At 39.6% G+C, this 20368-nt stretch overlaps 1 protein-coding gene across 8 annotated transcripts in view; it reads left to right on the top strand.

Moving 5' to 3' along the window:
- The window catches only part of Bap170 (Brahma associated protein 170kD), a 52540-nt gene extending 32273 nt beyond the window's left edge, over nt 1-20267 (top strand). For 2 of the 8 annotated variants that reach the window (XM_083046702.1, XM_083046705.1), the window contains exons 5-17: nt 7370-7848; nt 8666-9174; nt 9307-9701; nt 9791-10010; nt 10095-10515; nt 11224-11526; nt 12667-12873; nt 12989-14976; nt 15087-15246; nt 15353-15511; nt 16344-16427; nt 17214-17305; nt 18037-20267. In XM_083046702.1, the coding sequence (XP_082902828.1) occupies nt 7370-7848; nt 8666-9174; nt 9307-9701; nt 9791-10010; nt 10095-10515; nt 11224-11526; nt 12667-12873; nt 12989-14976; nt 15087-15246; nt 15353-15511; nt 16344-16427; nt 17214-17305; nt 18037-18160 (5141 nt within the window). In that variant the 3' untranslated portion in view covers nt 18161-20267. The remainder of the gene's footprint in view (nt 1-7369; nt 7849-8665; nt 9175-9306; nt 9702-9790; nt 10011-10094; nt 10516-11223; nt 11527-12666; nt 12874-12988; nt 14977-15086; nt 15247-15352; nt 15512-16343; nt 16428-17213; nt 17306-18036) is intronic. The other 6 variants (XM_083046708.1, XM_083046707.1, XM_083046704.1 and 3 more) reach the window with 6 other exon arrangements.
- Nucleotides 20268-20368: the final 101 nt, after the last annotated feature.

The following is a 20368-nucleotide window of genomic DNA, read 5'->3' as shown; positions in this document are numbered from 1 at the left end:
CCTGGCGGGATGCTCTCTCCCCTTCCTTCTCTCTCTTCATTTCCCATTCCGATTCATCCCCCTTCGCGTATCGATGCCGATTAGCGTTCGCTGCCTAATCATTCGCGTTCACCCCTTCCCTCCCCTTCCTTTCTCTACCGCGATTATGCGCAAAACCGTATTGTTTGGTTTTGCAGCAAGCTAAAGAAACGCGTAACTTCTCTTGTAATTTTCTCTTCATTTCTGATACTAAAGATTTTCTTTTAACTTTGACATTATTATTGAAACGCAATTACTGTGTCGCGACATGTTTGATTGAGAAACATACTTGATTGAGAAATATGCGCATTTGGTATTAGTCATCGTGATGAAACATGATGATTAATTTTTTTTTAATTACGATATTCTTTTCTGAGTCAGAGCGATAATTGCAACGCAATTGTCCACTTAATCTCCTTAATATTGTGCGATATCACTGTTTGGTTGTGTTAGTAATTTAATTATTATTTAATGACTGAAAATTCTTGAGAGAAAGAAAAAGATCCTTGCAACCTAAATCAAGGTGTGCACGCTGATACCGCTTTGCGAGGAAGTCTCGATTGAGTATGCATGTACCGTAAAATTTTCTCCTGTTTTCTCGCTGCATATATACATATACAGGGTGTCCCAGACCTACCGTATAACCTGTTAATGGTAGATTCCTGAGATCATTTGGAGACTTATCCTCAAATTTTTCCTCAGCGAAAATGTTGAGGGAGGTCATCATTTTTTGCATGTTCCCAATTTTTGTCATCACGTATCTTTGTATCTAAGCCTTAAATTAAAATTCTGTTAAAGTAAACTTTACCTAAAATTAACTGAAGAATATGATTTTGTTAATCATCTCCAAATGATCCCAGGAATCTGCCATTAACAGGTTATACGGTAGGTCTGGGACACCCTGTATATATAATATATATACGTATCTAACGAATGTGTTGAGAATCGCGTGACACACGATCACTGAACCGTTCGTCGAGCATTCGCGATGCGTGGCCATTAAATGATCATTATAGTCTTCCTTTTTTCTATTTCTCATAATATATATCATTTCTTTAAAAATTCGCAAGAATTTCTAACGCTCTATCAAGTGTAAAAAAAATTGTGCAAATTGTTCTTTTCGGATGAGAGCGCGAAGGAGCAGGAGGAGGAAGGGTTTTGAATTTAGATTAAGGTCTTAATTAACTGTAGAAGTTGACACTCTCGTCACGTGCGTGCGATTGCGAGTGGGAGTGAAACCGTCGACGAGAGGGAGAGGGAGACTGACAGAGAGAGAAAGAGAGAGAGAGAGAGAGAGACACGAGACGGGGCGCGCGTCACAATCAATAAGCGTTTGCGGGGATAAGTGTTCCGTCGGTTCTTGATCGTCCCGGTATAATGCCGCGCTTGCGTGATGTTCGCCGCGATTCCCTGGCTTCTGTGTTGTGTTGTATACAGGGTGTCCCAAAACTCATAGTTGACCTTTCAGGGACAGATTCCTGAAGAATCATTTGGAGACGATTTTTCCTCAGCGAAAATGTCGAGGCACCAATAATTTTCGAGTTATAAGCGATTGAAAATAAAGGGTTTTTCGCAAACTAAGCCTTGTAGAAATAAAATATTGAAAAAACCACATTCTTCAATTAATTTCAAGTAGAGTTTACTTAAGCAGAATTTTAATTTAAGGCTTAGTTACAAAGATACACGATGGCAAAAATTGGGAACATGCAAAAAATGATGGTCTCCCTCGAAAAATCTCCAAATGATCCCAGGAATCTACCCCTCAAGGTCAATTATGAGTTTTGGGATACCCTGTATAAGTATCGTGTGCTAGATTAGAGATGGTCATTTGGAAGAAATGGAAACACTCCGTCGAGAGACACGTCCTTGTTTAAGTCTTCGAACGCTGTCCGGCTTCGTATCAATATTCCAGGCCTTAACAATTATCCTTAAGAAATCTTCAAGATATTTGGTAGATGTATTGTTAAATATAAAAATATAATTATGAAAATTATATCAATGTTTATCATTTTTTTTTATTTAATTAATAGCGTGCAAATTAGTGTACATTAGAGCAAGAATAGCATTAGCTATGTAAAAAATGGGATATTTATAAATTAATATAACGATCATAAATTTCTACAGAAAAATATATAGCTATAAAGAGATGATGTGAAAAATATATGCATTTCTTTTTCAAGACAACAGTCGTGAATTGCATTTTTAAAAGTCAAAAGAACAAGAGAAGTTTGCGAATATTTTAATGTAAAATAAAAATTGAAAACGCGAATTCGCACAATTCGCGAGTGATTAACATTTCATCAAAACGATGTTTTTATTAATTAATTCGACGATAAATAAGTTTAAAAAAAATTGCCAGTCTCTCCAGAATCCACCTGTGGTCGAACGTCGCGACGATTGACGCGACGATGTCTGGTGGGAAGGAGGGGGTGGAAGGGGGTCGAGGGGGGGGCGACACCGCGTGCCTCTGGTGCCATCGACGCGCTGCGCGCGCTCATCTCGTTACGAGGCGTTTGTCAGCAGACTGCGATGCCAATTAACGCGCGCGGACCGTACGATGTTCGTTTTATCGAAAAATTATTCCCGTCATTTTTTTAGGGCGTCGTTTTTAAGACCGGAATTTTTTGGCTCCGAGAAACAAGGGAGAGAAGAGAAAATGGCCCGTGCTTCGCACGGAATTTTTGTTTATTCGTAAACGTCAGAAATCTTCCTTCGGGAGATTATATATATTTTTTTTTATTCAGCGAGGAACACAGAACGTAATAGTGATAATTCTCGGATAATGACGTTTGTCTTCTACGAGCGAAAATCGATCCTCTGTACGTGTATCGGCTCTTATTTATCGCTATTTAATCATATCCGTTTGTTGATACTCTGACGTGTGTATGGATTGATTGAAGGGCGGAGGGGGAAGAGGGGATACCATGACAGTGCGCCAGCTGTGTATTGCTTTTATCACAATGACGAGCTATAAATAGATCCCTTAACATTTGTTAATGCGAATCAATTCTGCATTTTGCTCTATGGGGGGGGGGGGAATGCAGTACAAATTTCAGTTTTGTAGATAACGACACTAGATGTCACTGTTATTTAAAAAAAAAATAGATCTTATTTTACTGTAAAAAAATGCACTTCCAGATCTATGTTTATATCAATTTTTTCTTATTTTTGGAGGCCCAATCACCTCTCGAGCGATTGAAACGACTCTACCTTTGAAACACCTTGTATAATTATTATTAATTAATGTTTAGAAACTGTAGAAAAACATTTTTTTATTTCTGATAAAATCGGGGAAACATGACAACATTTTGGGTTGTCGCTCGTCCAGGATACACAAATGGACACATTTTAACAGACCCCTTCTCTCCCCCTTGGTTCCCCCTTTCCTTTGTCCATTACGTAAAGCAGCACTCCCTTTATTACGCCATGGAAACAAGGTGTTCAACTTGAAATCGATACCTTGCCACTTCACAGCGTTCGTTGACGACCCGTGATTTTATTAACGAGAGAGTTCAGATCCTTCTCCTTTCTCCCCCTTCCCCCTTTTGCGATTCCTTCCCTCGTCCTTCATCGGTTACCGGTTTGTGTTTCCCACCTCCTCTCCCCCCCTCTCTTTCCCCCCGGGTTTCCGACGAAACTCGACACTTCTCCTGGGACGCGATATTGATCGCGGTTTTGTGGCTGAAAAGATTACCGCGATCCCCGATAACGTTGCGCCCTGTACATACGTATACAGCAGGCTCGTATATTCAGCTCGTGTTCGCAGCCCTCTCTCGATACGCCTCGCTAAAGCCTTGCCTAGGAGGAGACTAATTTGCTCCGGACGCGACAGGCACCCGTTTATCACTTCGACAGATCGATCATCGGATTCGTCCAAGTTGCAAGAGGAGGAGGAGGAGGATTGCGAAAAAAATAACACTCAACAATTATTTATAATTGTCCGTATTGTTTTTTATATTTTCTTAAAGAAAGAACACCTGATGGAATTTGTTGTCATTCCTTCAAAGAATTTATTATAACTGCGAGCACAATATTAATGATTTTTCCTTAATTATCTAGGATAAAGGAGACTAAATTTTTTAAAGATGTTTATTAAGTGTTAATTGTTTGAAAAATGACGATTGTGCAGATAAGTAATATATGTAGACGGCGTTGTAAAGAATTTTTATGATTTTCCGAAAAAGACCCCGAAATTAGATGAATGTAAAAATAGTTTCGTGATATATTTTAACGCGATGTTTTCATTGGCGGAAATGCAATTCATTGCAATGGCCACTTGTAGAAAGCCTGACCTTGACCGAGAACACAACCTTCTTGCGGTGCATCGGAAATGAAGTCGATCATCCTAACTCGGATGTTGATTCGAGCATAATTGATTGTAGCGTATTGATTAAGAAAATACGCATGATTCTATCAAATTTTGCAAGTGTCTGCTTCAAAGATATAAAGAATGAGAGATGACGATCATCGTCATCATCCTTATCATCCTCATCCTCATCATCATCATCGGACGGAATAAACCGGCCTGTCGTAAACCGGATGCTGGATTAGAGTTGGTTCTTCTACTATTCCAGATATATATATATATATATATATATATATATATATATATATTGCGGGTCAAAATATCGCCTCTTCTCAGATAAACATTCCAGAACATATCCCGGCAATAACCGATAATCACTTCTTATCGATCCCGCCTCTTCCACATTTATTATCGTTATAGTTCTTTCTTTTTTTTTTTCGAAATAATTCATATAATCGGCTTGTGTTCTTAAACGAAATAAACATTCCGACTCTGGAGCCAATTATGAAACTCCTCTCCTCCTCCTCCAATTTATATTCATATATATATTTGGACCTTTCGAGATTTATATATTATTTATTTATTTTTATTTGTTTTTTCATTCTATTTATTATTTTTATTCTTTAATTCTATTTATTATTTGTTTCTTAATTATATCTATCACTTATTTTTTAATTAAATTTAAATTTAATTGTATATATATGGAATTATATATTTTTTTAATATATACAAGAGATCGCGAGATATCGAGAATTGATCCGGAAGTCTCTCGTCTTCTGCGTATTATTATTTGTTACGTGAGGAACGAAAAATGTGCGATAATATAGAAAAAACGACGCGGATAAGCAAAAGAGCGGTGGCTCGCTTAGCTATCGTTCGATTCGAAATCCGATGCACAATCATGCTAGCTCCGCTTTCTTGTTGCACCAACCAGCCATGACCTGCCTCAATGAGTCGTCGTCAAGCGCGGCAGGGTCGGATTGGCCGCGTGACAATTCCGTCGACGATCGCCGGAGGAATATATGTATATGTATATACATATGTTATGTGTGCTACTCGCTCTCTCATCGCGTTGGCGAAGAAAAAATCGTCTCTCGATCGTATATTCGCGCTTATATGGCTCGACAGAGATATTTTGGAAAAATTCGCTCACGTCGACTCGATTATAAAAGGGTTACCTCCGAACTATTAACTGGTTTTGTCACTTTTTAAAAACATTTACTCCCAGGAAAACTTGGTATTCTCAGAAAATTTCATTCCTTGAAAAATCAGGGAATTCTCATTTGATTTATTGTTAGATTCAGGGAATTTAAAAAAAATTGCCCCTTTTGATAATTTTACTCTTATTTAGCACTTGAGAAACATGTGTTTGCAATATTTAAGTTTTTAATTAAAATTTTTTTTTCATGTGATTTTTTCATTGACGATCTATTTTTAGTATTAAGATCTTATGTAAGTTTCGTGGAAAATTGTTCAATTTTTTAATAGATAATATTTAAATAAACTCTTCTTAATTATTTAATAAATAATCAATTTAAATTAATATGTATTCCTTAAGACGTTTATTATAAATTATTTTTTGTTTTATATTTTAATTTTTTATATTTTTGTATATATTTTAGCGTTTAGATATAATAATATATCGTACTTTGTTATTGTTATATCAAATTAATTTTATAATTAATATATCAATATTAAATGATAGAAAAACTGCACTCTAGAACTTTGCAATGAAACTTGTATGAAACTTTTTAAAAGACTGCATCTACAAATTTTCTTATTTTATCTGGAATTTTCTTATTCTACCTAGAATTTTAAAAGAAAATAGCTGGAAGATCAGGGAATTTTTTTACAAGATTTGAATAGACACTCTGTTTATAGAGAGAGAAAAAAAGAGAGCGTTTGCTTTTAACGTTAAAACAATGTAACTTCAAGAACCTGCCACTTTTTGTCTTCCTTTTCTTCGTTCTCTTTATTTTTATTTTATTTTATTTTATTTTTTTTTAAGATTCCTTCTGAAAGATAGTTGTATCGATTCGTGTTAAAAGCGGCAAATTTGCAATGCTAATCACTAATGTTACATTTTACTTCAGTTAAAATACTCCGGGTATGTAAACTTACGTGCGTTTCTCTTTGAAATTTTCGGAAAAATTTCGTCTCGCGGAATTATGTTCCCTTTTTTCAAGCGCTATTGAAGGATACTTCTTTCTCGGCGCGTTTTAATTATTTTAATTAGCGGCGTTTTTTAATTATTTTAAATGAGCGGTCGCGGGGGAGAATTTTTATCATCGTACATACATATATCGTAACGCTGTGAAAATCGTCGGAGATTTTCAACGTCGTCGTGGATATGCGTAAACGTTTGCACGACCTTCACATCTATACCAAGGTGAATCTGCGACACTCGTTAATATTGCATTAATACACAGCTGAAACGAGGATAGATAATATATCATGGTGGTGACACTCGTGTATATTTTATTTTCAGTAATTTCTTCTCGCGTTTCGGAGATATCGTTATCGATGCCAATTATCGCAGTCAATCGGATGTTAATTTTCATTGAATAAATTCCGGTTGCTACGCGAATGTAACTTTTTTTCTAAATTGTCTGTCTAATTCTAGATAGAGATAAGATTTTTCATTGAAAAAAAAAATTAAAAGATAATTTAAGTTATGTATTGAATTAAAATTATTTATAGGATGTTTCCCTTTTCTTCCTCAATAAGATGTTTATGGCTTAATTACGTGTTCCTGGGATTATTTTGAGTGAAAGAGTTCAAATCTCAATCATGATCTGAATTGCAATGGTTTTTTCTCAATAAAATAAATTTTTTATTTTATTAAACATATTCTGAATTAATTCAAAAAATAATAAATATATAATATATAAATAATATAATAAAATAATAATAATAATAAATAATTTGATAAAAACAATTACAGATGCATTTTTCAAGAGCAAAGAGTCACCTTTTGGGAAGCTAGATTAAGAGGAATATGTTTTTCTCGTAAAATACTGAAATTCCTTTCTTCTTCGCTTTCAGAATCTCTGCGCGACTACAACGGACTCTCGGCAGACCTTTACAAGCCCTCGAATTACGACAAGCTCGCACTGTCGCTCCTGTCACCGCTGCCGAACGAGCAGGACTTCGCCATCAACGTTTGCACCCTTTTGTCGAACGAGGGCAAGCACACCCTGCGGCTGGACAAGTATCCCCGACTGGTGAACATCCTCCTGGCGCACGCTGGCGTCTTCGATTCACCCGGGACGCGGCAGCTCTTCATCGAGGTGTACTCGCGCGTCCGCAACTACTCCATCAACTCCTTCTGGTCGGACGTGCTCGACTCCCAGGACGTGATAGATCTCACGAACGAGAAGACCTTTATGAAGAAGCCACCCACGAGTCTGCCGACGTTCTCTAGACGGAAGACCCTGGAGAAGGAGAAGCTCAGCAAGCAACAGGATACCGCAGAATCGACGACGGAGAACGAGGAGCCGACGACGCTGATCGACATCGACGGGGTGGGTCTTTTTTTAATATTATTTGTATCCAACAGAGTGTATATTCTCGAGAAAGACCTTGAAGACCTGATATTCTTAAGAAATTTTGTTCAATATTGAAAAATGAGAGAATCCTCATGGAGTTTGATTAGGATTCAGGGAATTTTTAAAAAAATGGTGTATTCTTTGATAATTTTACTCTTATTTAGCACTTAAGAAACCTATCTAACATATCTTTGCAATAGTTAAATTTTTATTAAAATTTTGTGATTTTTTATTTGACGATCTTTTTATTATCAAGATCTTAGTTTCATAGAAAATTGTATTTAATAGGTAATGTTTAAATAAATTAGTATTCCTTACTTATTTAATAAATAATTAATTTAAATAAATTAGTATTCCTTAGGATGTTTATAATAAATTATTTGTTTTATATTTTTGTCTTATATATTTGCATATATTTTTAACGTTTAGATGTAGTGATATATCAAACTTTGTTATTGTTCAAATTAATTTTACAATCAATGAATCAATATTAAATGCTAGAAAACTGTACTCTTGATAACTTTGCAATCGTATGAATAGGAAACGCATTAAAAAGCGCATGCAATAAAGAAAGAAACTTATTTTTAAAATCTGCATTTATGTATATACACATTTCCTTATTTTACCTGGAATTTTGGACGAAAATACCTGGAAGATCAGGGAACTCTCGTGGAAATTTTTAACAAGATTTAAGTAGACATCTAAGCTTCAAATAATAAATTCTTCAAATGTTATTGATTCCTTCCTTGCTCTCGAACTTGTTGTCAAACCTCATGGTTTCGCATGATTTCAGATACTCCCAGATTGCCCACGATTGGATCTGCTGGCGTCGGACGAGAGCCTGAGAGATCAAAACCAAAACTCCATCAAGTTCGAAGAGGAGGACAAGGATCTGTTTTGCGTCGGTCGGACGTTAGGTACGCAGGATCCTTACGGTCAGCGTGTGCTGCAGATCGCGTCGATCCTGCGGAACCTCAGCTTCACGCCGGAGAACGCGGTGATATTAGGCAGGAATCGGTGCTTCCTGCGATTCGTCCTGCTGTGCGTAAGAGCGAGATGGAGCAATCTGCATCAGCTCGGCTTCGACATACTAGGGAACATAGCGAACGAAATTATTCTAAAGGAGGCCGGCGAGAGGATAACGGACGTAGTTTTGTCGTGCGTGGCCATGGGAATCGAGTCTCAGGACAGGTTTATCGTTATATCCTGCCTGGAGGTGCTCAACAAGATTAGTCAGCAGGACAGCAACGAGGAGATCGTCACGTTTGGTTTGGCGGACAATGTGTATGAACTTATATGCGGGTAAGCACTGGTTTTTCAAGTACTTTTTTTTTTGCGGAAACTGATTAACTTTTATGAGAAAATTGTGTAAAAAAAGTTGCTGTAACGTTAAAACAAAATTGTAACGCGAAATCTCGTCGTGTCTGCTTGCAGATTTCTAGCCTTGAGCGACATAGCCCTCTTAGTATACACACTGGAATGTTTATACGCTTTAACGTCGCTGGGAGAAAGACCTTGCACGAGCGTCGCGCGAGTTCGCGGCGCCATCGACACCCTGGTCGCCCTCGTCACCGTGGAGGCGCAAAGTTACGGCCCAAAAGCCTGCATTCTCATGCGAGTGGTCGAGACGGTGTCCACAGTGGCGGCGCAACAAAGCACTGCTGTGCAGAACGCCGTTTCCGCCACCCCCTCCACGCCAACCGCAACGACTACGTCCACATCTACTCCGTCTACTCCAGCGACGGTCACCGTGACGCCGTCACCTGCCAGTCCGGCGTCATCTCGACCTACAACTCCCGCCGCGACCACAACCAAGTCGACAACGCACAGTACGTAATCTTTCTGGCCCTTCTTCAGGATGTTAAAGTCTCTGAGAGTGCTCTTTTTTTCATGTCGGCGTTTCTTTTTACATTTATAGAAGCAGTGGAGACGGCTAACGCGATTCAACAGCAGAACGCGCATCAGCAGATCATTCAGGAGAACGAGCAGTTTGCCCTAGGCTGGGTGAGAGCTACCTTCGAGCTCGCACCTGGTACGCGCATCGAACAAGAGGAGTTGTACAAAAAGTATCTCGGCTGCTGCACGAAAATCGGCAGACGAGGCGTAATAGCTCCGTTGCATTTTCCTAGATGCGTCAGGTAATTATAATATCACATGTAAAATACGCGTGTGTATGTACGTGTGTCTCTTAATACATGCCATGTGTTTTATTGCCCGTGCAGATCCGTTTTCGGTAGTATCGTGGGGCCGAATCCGTTGAAAGGCGAGAACACCGGTACCCAGTATTACGAAGGCATCCGTGTACGAGCGACACCCGCGCCGATCACTTATCCGAGCCAAACTATCGCTGCGATCGCGACTAATACACCACCGATTCCGGCGGTCAACACTACTCCAGTAAAGGTGCTTCCCGCTCAACAGCGTACAGTCAAGAATATAAATCCCGCACCCGAATCTAGCACGGCCGCTCCCCAGGTCGATAGTCCCGCCGCGTCGTCCGGGACGCAAACGACCACCACCACCATCACCCCCGCGTCTCCCATCCTCAAGGCCCAATTATCCGCACCGCCGAAACCCCCGTCCAACAACAGCTCCTCGAGCCAGTCCCAAAATCCAGTGACCAAGGTCGATTCTAAAAGTCAGGTGGGTCCGAGTACCTAGCTCTCTCTCTGTACCGTTCTCTGCCGTTCTCGTTCATGACCTTGGTTCTCATGACTTTGGTTGTGCTGTAGCTTCATATATATAACGCTATTCTTACTGTTGGTTTTCCCTTTTAACACACGAGCTAGAATTTTCTTCCTCGTAACACAGGGGTGAGAGAGTTTCCTATGCATGCCTCATGCGAATTCTGCGACTTTGCTATATGATCATCGATGTAGATAAAGTAGAACAATCGTGCAAATGCAATATCTATTTATTTTTCACTTTTGGACAGATCTCTTAGGCCCATATTCTGAATCCTCTTTCATCGATAAAAGAGGATTCAGAATATGGGCCTTAGAGAATATCTATATCTTTTTACATCTTACTATTTTATAAGATATATGAAACTTTCTTTGCTATTATTTGCAATCATCGCTCATTTGCAATCGTAGAAAAAAAAAAAAAAAAAAAAATCGAATTATTTTCAAGGAGATCAATGTATCGTGTGTAATCATTTGTGATTTATGCTTGCCAAATGCTTCTTTCGATTGCGCAAAATAATATAGCCACGCTATAACGTACGAAATATATAGTATATCAGCAGATATTTGTGTGTGACGTAAAATGCTTAAAACTATAAACTCTGCAAAGTCGAGATCTCCGCACATATGGTGGTTGAAATTTCTATGTTGCCTCCTTGTCGACTAGGTATCAGTATCGCATCCGCATCTGAGCCAAGCGTTGCTAGCGAGCGGCTCCCAGACGCCGCAACAGCAGCCGCAGCAACAGTCGCAAAGTGTCGTCCAGGTAGTTGTTAAGGAAGACAATCGAAGTGGCACTACGTCGAGTTCCATAATAAAGAGCCTATTGGCTACTAAGGTAACGATCAGCAGCGACTGCATGCCCAGTGCTGCTGCGACTTGTGTGTCTACCCCTACTGCCTGCGTAACAAACACTACTGCTAGCATCGCATCCAGCATCAGTGCCAACCAGCTAATAACCAGCAACCAGGTATCATTGTTGTACATTAACAAGAATAAGTAGTTCTTTTTTTTTGGTTTTATTTTTGATTTATTTTTGATTTAAGGCTTCTGGGTCCTCGCGGCCATGTTAGATTGTGACGTCAGAGGCGAGAAAACACACGTTGAAAATTCTTAGATGCCATTTTTAAATGAAAAGATATTTCGATGAAACACTACTTCAGATATTTGTCCCTTTATAATCAATCGACAGCTGAAGTGCTGGTTTCATCGAAATATCTTTTTATTTCGAAATGGCATCTAAGAATTTTTAGCGTGTTTTCTCGCCTCTGACGTCACAATTCCAACATGGTCGGCGAGGAGTCGAGCCTTAAAAACATAAATTGAAGTCTTCGGAATTGTTTTCCTGATTTTTTAAATGATGATTATGTCGTACAAATAAAGAGAAAATTATTTAACGCGCATTTTAAATTAAATATTAAATCTCATATTATATATATATATATATAAGCGACGTGCGCAGTTTAAAATAAAGAATAGCATGTAAATTAATATAGAATTTTTTAAAATTTGTATTTTGTTCATTTTTTATATATTACGTGGGAGATAAATAATCTTTTAACAACTTTGTCATATATTGTAGAATAAGATATCTCTCGGGCTAAGATATACTCCAATTTCCAATCTACATTAATTATGTCGTATTTATACAGGAATACAATGAGTATATATATGCATTACGTTTTATATGCATTCTTCTTTTTAGTACTTGTCAAAATGTCTGCGCTTATGATGTAGTGTTGATTGATGTATTCGAATTTTTGTTATGTATTTTGTTGTTTCCTTTTTTTTCTTTTTTCTTGAGAGATACAAACTCAGACCAGAATGTCGTATCCTTTCCTCTCCTTCTTGACAAATATATTACGATAAAAAAAAAGTCAAATATTAACAGAGAGTGATTCTGAAAAATTGAGAGTACTATGTAATAAATTAAACACTAACAACGCATGGTTTTTGATGAAATTTTGATTGAATTTTCTCTCTACGATGTTTCTCTTCGACAGTAAGATCGACGACATCGAGAAGTGACGTAATATTGGGGGAAAAAAATTCGAAAAATTGTCTGCGTCCTCTTTCCCGATTAACATCAACACCAACCAACGTTTTCCAGGTCGCCCAACGTCAGCAACAGCAAAGGTTACTGCAGCAACAGATGACCGGCGTGATGCAACCCGCCGCACCCGCAGCCACCCCGGCCACGATACTCCCAAAGACTCCCGTGAACGCTAAGCAGAAACCGTCACTCACACCCATTCCTGCCAAAAAGATACAAAGGCTCAACGGGGCCAAGTTTGTTCTGACTAACAACTGCGAGAAGGTACGTATCGTCTCTACTTCTAGCTTCTAGCTAGGCGAGCTTAGCTTAGCCTAGGCTTAGCTAGGAGATTTTGCACGGCAATACCTAGAACTGCATCGAGCATCTTGCGTTCCAGACTGAAGTAAACGATAACGACAACGCCAATCAAACAATCGTCACGTCTACCGCCACCACCACCACTACAGTGATGGTGAACTCGACTGAAAACCACATATCCTCCTCGCCGGCGAAGGTCTGTCGTCCGCCCTTGACGACCGTCGTCACCGTCGCCACCTCTACACCAAACAAGGTCAATCAACGCACGACATATACTTCCATCGCCGAGGATTCGGACTCCACCAACAACTCGCTAGCGTCGAGTAGCGGCATCGGCGGCAGCAGGGACTGTTCCGGGGTGGGCGCCGAGGAGGAGAACATGCTGACGAGTTTCGAGGGTATCCTGCTCAACGGCGCGCCGGCGAGCAACAACAATATGGATATCGACGCGCAGGAGGAGGACGGCTCGTCCAAGGACTCGTCGAGCGTGAGTTCGAAAGATAAACCGTTGCAGAGTATGATGCTGGTGGATCTGCTGGAGAGGAAGGTCGACAAAGAGCCGATACTGAACGGCGTCCTCGGCAAGAACTCCATCAACGAGAAGGAGATGGATCTGGTGGAGAATCACATCAAGAAGGTGCTGAAGGAATCTCCCGCCGAGCTGAAACTGAAGCCCGAGGTGGAGGGTGGCAACGTCATACAGAACGTTATACAGAATGAGGCGTCCGAGGACACCCTGATCGAGGCGCCGCGAGGAATCAAGAGATCAGCCAGCAAGTCGGACGAATTGGATATCAAGAAGCCGAAATATTCCAATGGCACGATGTCGCCTGATCCAGCGGTCGACTCGACCACAGCGGAATCCACGGTATCGAGTATAAAATCCGAGGACGACGATAAGGACAGCGAAAAGGCGACCGTCTCCTCCACCGCCGCGAATCTCTACGCAGCCTTGGCCGCGGATTGCATAGAGGACGAGACTGATCTGGAGGAACAAGTGAACGTCAGCAAGGACGCGATAAAGGAAGAAACGGCGGCGGCGGTGGCGACGATAGCGGCTTCTCTTCCTCCTCCTCCGCTTCACGTCAAGACGGACCCGACGCCGACTATCCTCGTTAAGGAAGAACCGCCGACTCTGCACATCAAGGAAGAGCCTCACATATTCATCAATCAAATCACCCAGGCACCGCAGCCACAGCTACAGCAGCAACAGCTCATAGTGGCGACGCAGAGGCAGATAGTCGTGCAGCAGACGATTCCGACGAACAACCAGGTCATCATACCCACCGCGTCGGTGAAGGGCAGACCGCCGCCGACTCAACCGCAGGTGTTACTACAGCAGAGCCCGGGTGGGCAGCTGCAGTATGTAGTATCCGGTGGTGTACCAGGTCAAAACTACGTGCTGGCGCAGCCGCAGACGGCTCTGGTACAGGGACAGGCTCAAACCGTCCTCGTGGCGCAGACGACGCAGCAACAGGGAACCGGCACCAAGACGATCATCATACTGCAACCACAGGCAACCGCGCAGCCTACCCCGCAAAAGATGGTGGCGATGACGCCGCAGGGACAGCAGGTGGTCGTGACGCAGGTGCAGCGGCCGATTCTACAGAGTTCAGCGCTCGGCAACATTCCACCGCCCCTCGTCCCGACGTCCGCGACTATTCCGCAAGCTTCCATCATAGTCAATAGTTCGGTGGCCCAGGTGGCCAACCCGAACACGGTGACCGTCACGATCCCGGCGATGGCGCAGCAGACTCCGGTCTCCACCAGCGTGCCATCCAGGGTGGTGACTCCCACCCCGGCGTCTACCCCGCCGCCCACGAGACCCACGACGCCGCACCAGGCGGCCGCCACCCACGGCGTGTCCGCTGTCAAGCCGCCGCTCGTCACGAAGATCGTGAAGACGGTGAGCTCGTCGACCTCCACCGAGCCGGAGTCGAAACCCTCTACGAGTCAGCAGCAACCGGCGCCGCAGCCGGTGCCGCAAGCCTCACCGCAGGAGAATAAGACTATCACGATCAAAATCGACCCCAACGCTTATCTGTGCGAGTGGCGAGGCTGTCTTAGGTAAGCGAAGATAACTTTTTTCAATTGAGAGCTCTGTTTCTGTTTCCTGAAGCTATCGAGTCTAATATAATTATCCATTTATGGTGACGAAAAATATCTCAATCTTTCAGACAATTTAAAACACCACACGAGGTCTACCTTCACGTTTGCGAGGTTCACTGTCCGACCGGTGGCGAGGAGATACTATGTCTATGGTCGAGCTGCGACGCCCTCAAGAGACGCAGATTCTCGTTGATGACACACCTTTACGATAGGCACTGTAACGCGGATGTAAGTGAACCCTGCGATTTTTATTCTCTCCTATCAATCTGGAGAAGGATTAATAATTTCCGCGTAGCGAGTTTTACATTCGCAATATGTAATCTTGTTTTTTCAGACAATGTCGATAAGGAGGAAACAGCTGACAGTGTCGGGCAAAACCGAAGTCTCCACGTCCACACCCTCGACTCCGCATCATCCTGGATACGCACCCAATGCCGCATTCCACGCTATTAAACGGCACGCTCTGGAGTTCGTTAATCCTAAGGAGCTAATGGTAAGTTTGAAGAAATTCCTAATTTTAAAATTTATGCCAGACACGAACAGAAGAACGGAGTTAAGGCTCCTGGTTTCTCGCCGAGAATGTTGGAATTGTGTGACGTCAGAGGCGAGAAAACACACGCTAAAAATTCTTAGATGCAATTTCGAAATAAAAATATATCTCGATGAAACAGCACTTCAGATGGCTTTAGCACACTCTTAAAATATTTCGAAAACTATCCTTTTCCCTTTATAATCGATTAACAGCTGTAAAATGACTGTAATATGAGGCCCAGTCCGTCTGGTCTTTGCGCATGCGCAATCATATCACGATCATTTTACGGTTGTTGATTGACTGTCGAGGGAAAAGAATAGTTTTCGAGGTATTTTAAAAGTGTGCTAAGGCCATCTGAAGTAGTGTTTCGTCGAAATATCTTTTCATTTAAAAATGGCATCAAAGAATTTTCAGCGTGCGTTTTCTCGCCTCTGACGTCACAATGTAACATGGCCGCGAGGACCCAGCAGCCTGAAGCGAAATGTATTTTGTATGCTCCATGAGTATATTTATGTATATTATATAAAATTATATATATATCTGAGGCAAAAACTAGCTCTCTGCGTTAGTAAATCAATTATACAAACACCGCTACACAGATTTGTAATTCTACATATCTCGTAATACACTTCTCTGTAATCTTATATTCTTTCTTCCTGTCATATATATATTGATATTTCTGTCAAATCGAATTTTCTGCGAAAATCTCCCGGCAGTCTTTGATCCTGCCCCTTTGAGAGTCTTTGAATGATTGATTTAACGAAAATTTCTTGTTCTCTCTTCCCTGGCGAAGCAGCAGAGGCCGACCAAGCCCGCTGCAGCCACCTCATCAAGCTCTTCTTCCCCCAGACCTGGGCAAAATTCTCCACCGGAACAGGTAAAAAATGTGTTCAGAGTTGGAACGAAAAACCACACCCACGAAATCACAGCCACAGCCCCTGTGCGCTGCCGTTGTTGCTGTTTTCCTTTTTTTGTCGCCTCTTTGTTGCTTTTTTTCAATTCCTTCTCTGTTTTTTTCGCACACACCATATGTCATCCCCTCAGATTCCTCCGTTTGTTTTTTACCCTTCGATTTGTTGTAGCATGTTTTTTTTCCCATTTCATTTTTACTTCGACACACATTACACATCTCGTAGCATTTGTCTTTTTTTTTTTTTTCCTTACATGATACTCGCAAATATTCATTGTTAGGAAGGTGTTGGCACAGTGTTTCGTTTCAATAGAGCAGCAGAAGCCAAGACTTACTTACAAAGTAGAATACGCTGTAAGACTTAGGTCTGAACATTTTGTTGTTGTTTGTCTGTGTACGTGTATATTTGTTCTTGTTATTGTTGTAATATGGTATTAAGGTGCAAGGATATGATTATTGACACGATCCTTCATCGTACGTGGAATTCACGCAATTCAGGACAGAACGAAATCGCAGCTTCGCCGAGAGGATCGCAGCTTCTTACACGACATTAACACTGACTATCACAATGACAACACATTCGTAGAAACGACATCATACAATCTTTTGGAATTTGTATATCCATATCCATGCATTTTCATAAAATTTTTTTTTTACAATTAAAGATCAATGTCTTCATTTGTATTTGATTGCTGCCTGTGTGTGAAAGGAAAAGGGTGTGCGATTGTCAACCATTGTCTTCTTATTTTCCAGGATGACAACGAAGGTCCAGTGACCAAAAGTATTCGCCTAACGGCAGCTCTCATTCTTAGGAACCTAGTCATATACTCGACGCACGGTAGAAGGTAAAGATCTTTTAGTTTGCCATAATAATAATAATTATTATTATTATAACAGGGTGTCCCAAAAGTCCTGCAACAGTCAAATACCTCGAAAACAAACAAAATAGGGGTTTTATTTAAAAAGGACCCCGTACAAAATCCATAGAATTTTGGCTCTTAGTGGAATTGACTGAATTTTTGATATGTTGTAGTTTAAATAAGTTCAAAAATCCCGTACTAATCACATAAAATTGAATCTTGGTAAGATCAGCTGATTTGCTCACATGTTGTAACTTATGACTTGCTGGACAAAAAATGTAATAAACTCAAAGCTAAATAATAGATGGTTACTGATTTACAGCCAGTCAAACACGAAAAATTAGGACTTTGCGAGTTGTTTGATTGGTTGTAACTCAGTAACTATGCATTATTTAGCTTTGAGGCCATTACATCTTTTGATCAGAATGTCTTAAACTACAACATATCAAAAATTCAGCCAATTCCACTGAGAGTCAAAATTCTATATATTTTGTGCGAGGTCCTTTGAAAGTAAATTTTACATGGCCTTAACAATACTATTTATAGTCACGCTAACATTACTATTTAATGCGCCACTTAAAGCCTTACAACTTTAATTTGAAACATTTTTCTCGAAAAGTCTTTGTTTTCGAGATATTGAATTGTTGCAGGACTTTTAGGACACCCTATTATTCTATATCACGCGAACGAGAGTTCTTTCACGAATTTCCTTGCAGGCACCTCAGAGCGTACGAGCCCCACTTGGCTGGCGTCGCGTTGAGCAACGTCGAATCATCGAGAACGATCGCACAAGTCCTGTACGACATGAACGACCAGAGTAGCAGTAGCTATAATAGGTGACCTCTTGAATCAGGCCTCTAAAGAGCTCTTTTTAATTCCGTGAGCAGCGATCAACTTACATTACTTCGAATATTATTACGCGGCGCGAGGAAACGAGCGTGTATAAGTTTGTAATCGTGTTTAAGCTGTGCTAAATGCGTGCATCCGTACGATCTGATGAAAGATTTTGGGACTGGAGAAGAGAGAGAAAGAGAGAGATGGTTACAGGAGATAAATGTTCCATATATAGAAAAAAAGAGGCCTATAAACTTACTAGGCAAGTTACTTTGCCAATTTTAGATTGTAAACATGAACTGTAACTAGTGAAACACAAAACAAAGACATTTAGTTAAAATCGTGCGGAAAAGTGATAATGCGTCTGCGAGAGGGAGAGAAAGAAAGTGAGAAAGAACGAGCAAGAACGAGCAAGAGAGAGTGTATGTGTGTGTGTGTGTGTGTCTGCATATGTGAGAGAGAGAGAGAGATGATATTTCACAGATTTAATATTAATATTTATTTTCTCAACAAGAAATATGGAAAAAGTGTTTTTAGTGAACATGTACAAAAAATAACGAAGAAAATACTTTATGAACGTTATAGTTAATTATATAATCAATATATTATAATTAATATTATATTATTATTCTATTATTAATTATTATATTGCATTTTTTTTTTTTTTTTCCTTTTTTTTCGTAAATCACCAAGAACTTAGCTATATAAAGAAGGAAAAAACGGAACCTTTTTATAAAATGTATTTGTTAGGAATTTATCATTTTTTGCTTATATAATTGCGTATTGCAATTACATGGCTATATTATCGTCTCTCTTTGTTTTATTATTAACTAATCTAATTATCGTCGAAAAAAAAAAATTAGTAAGATATAACAGTAACTAGCTTCGTCATAACAGCAGGAACATTCATATCACTGCGTAAATTTAACGATGTCTAGTTTAGATCAGTTTTAGCTCGACGATTCCTAGCCGATTCGACTTCAGCGAGATGTGTCAAGATACCTAGAGAAAAATTTTTTTACGCTCTCCTATATAATATGTAATGATATGCGGCATATCGTTGTATTTTCGTTTACAAAAATGACTTTGTCATTTAGCGTAGACTTCCAATCAAAGAGAGCATTTTGCAAATATTTGGCGAGACCAACAATATATATATATATATAATTATTCGCAAGTTAACCAAGTTACAAATATCAAACAATTTTTAAAAGGCCTAAGATTATACTTTGACGAAATTGATTTTTATACTTTATGCTTTAAATGACGAATATTAGTTTTTTTTTTTTTTTTTTCCCCCCCTTTTTGATACTCGATTAACTTAGTTTTTCATGACTGATATATCCGCACATATTGGAAATATTTTTCTGTTCAATATTCTGTTGTGGCAGCTTAGTTGTACTTGCAAACTACTATATAAATATAATCGCTTCGAGTGTCTCGATTAAACATAACGTTTAACGCAAGCTTATTACAACAGTAGACGAAATTTATTGTGATATCGCGTGAAATGCAATATAATTGTTGCAGCGCATAATGACAAAGTTGTCCTTCCGACATTATTTGCTTTCACACAAAAATTGCTATGGAAGATCGTAGATTTCTTTTTGTATATTATATAGTGTATAAAAAAGGGAAGAATACAATTAGAGAAATGGTGATTTTCTTCGAATCTTATAAACCAAGTATCGTTCGATTAAAAGTTTAAATTAGTCATTCGACTCTCATCGGAAAACTTGGTATCTAATTTGCGATGCAATGGATCTTTATTTTATTTTAAATGATTCAAAACATTGGAGTGACGAGTGTTTTATATGTTCTCTCGGACGTCACTTACTTTTGTGGACGGTATAGATTGCATTTAATTGTTTATTGAGTTTTTTGAACCATTATAAAAAAATAAGGATATAAGCTCTAATCATATTCAAATATATAAATATATACATATATATATATATAATATTATATAATATATACATATATATTATAAAATATAATATATATATTCATATACAATATATACATACTTGTACATAATACCTGTATTTCATTCACGATGTTAAAACCTCTGTGTAAATTTCTTAAGATTGTAAGTTTAATGCGTCTATATAAGAGAAGACAAAGGAAAAGATTCTTGTATTATAATAGTTTGTGACAAGACGTAGAAGTTGCAAGGAACAGATTTTTGTAATTAATTTAACTCGTTCGGCGAAG

Source organism: Prenolepis imparis, unplaced genomic scaffold (genome assembly GCF_030444845.1).
Source record: "Prenolepis imparis isolate NDT839.2.m4 unplaced genomic scaffold, iyPreImpa1.0 SCAF_9, whole genome shotgun sequence".
In the NCBI taxonomy this organism is placed as follows: domain Eukaryota; kingdom Metazoa; phylum Arthropoda; class Insecta; order Hymenoptera; family Formicidae; genus Prenolepis; species Prenolepis imparis.
The sequence above is the reverse complement of the archived record's forward strand: the minus strand, read 5'-3'. Positions and strand labels throughout refer to the sequence as shown.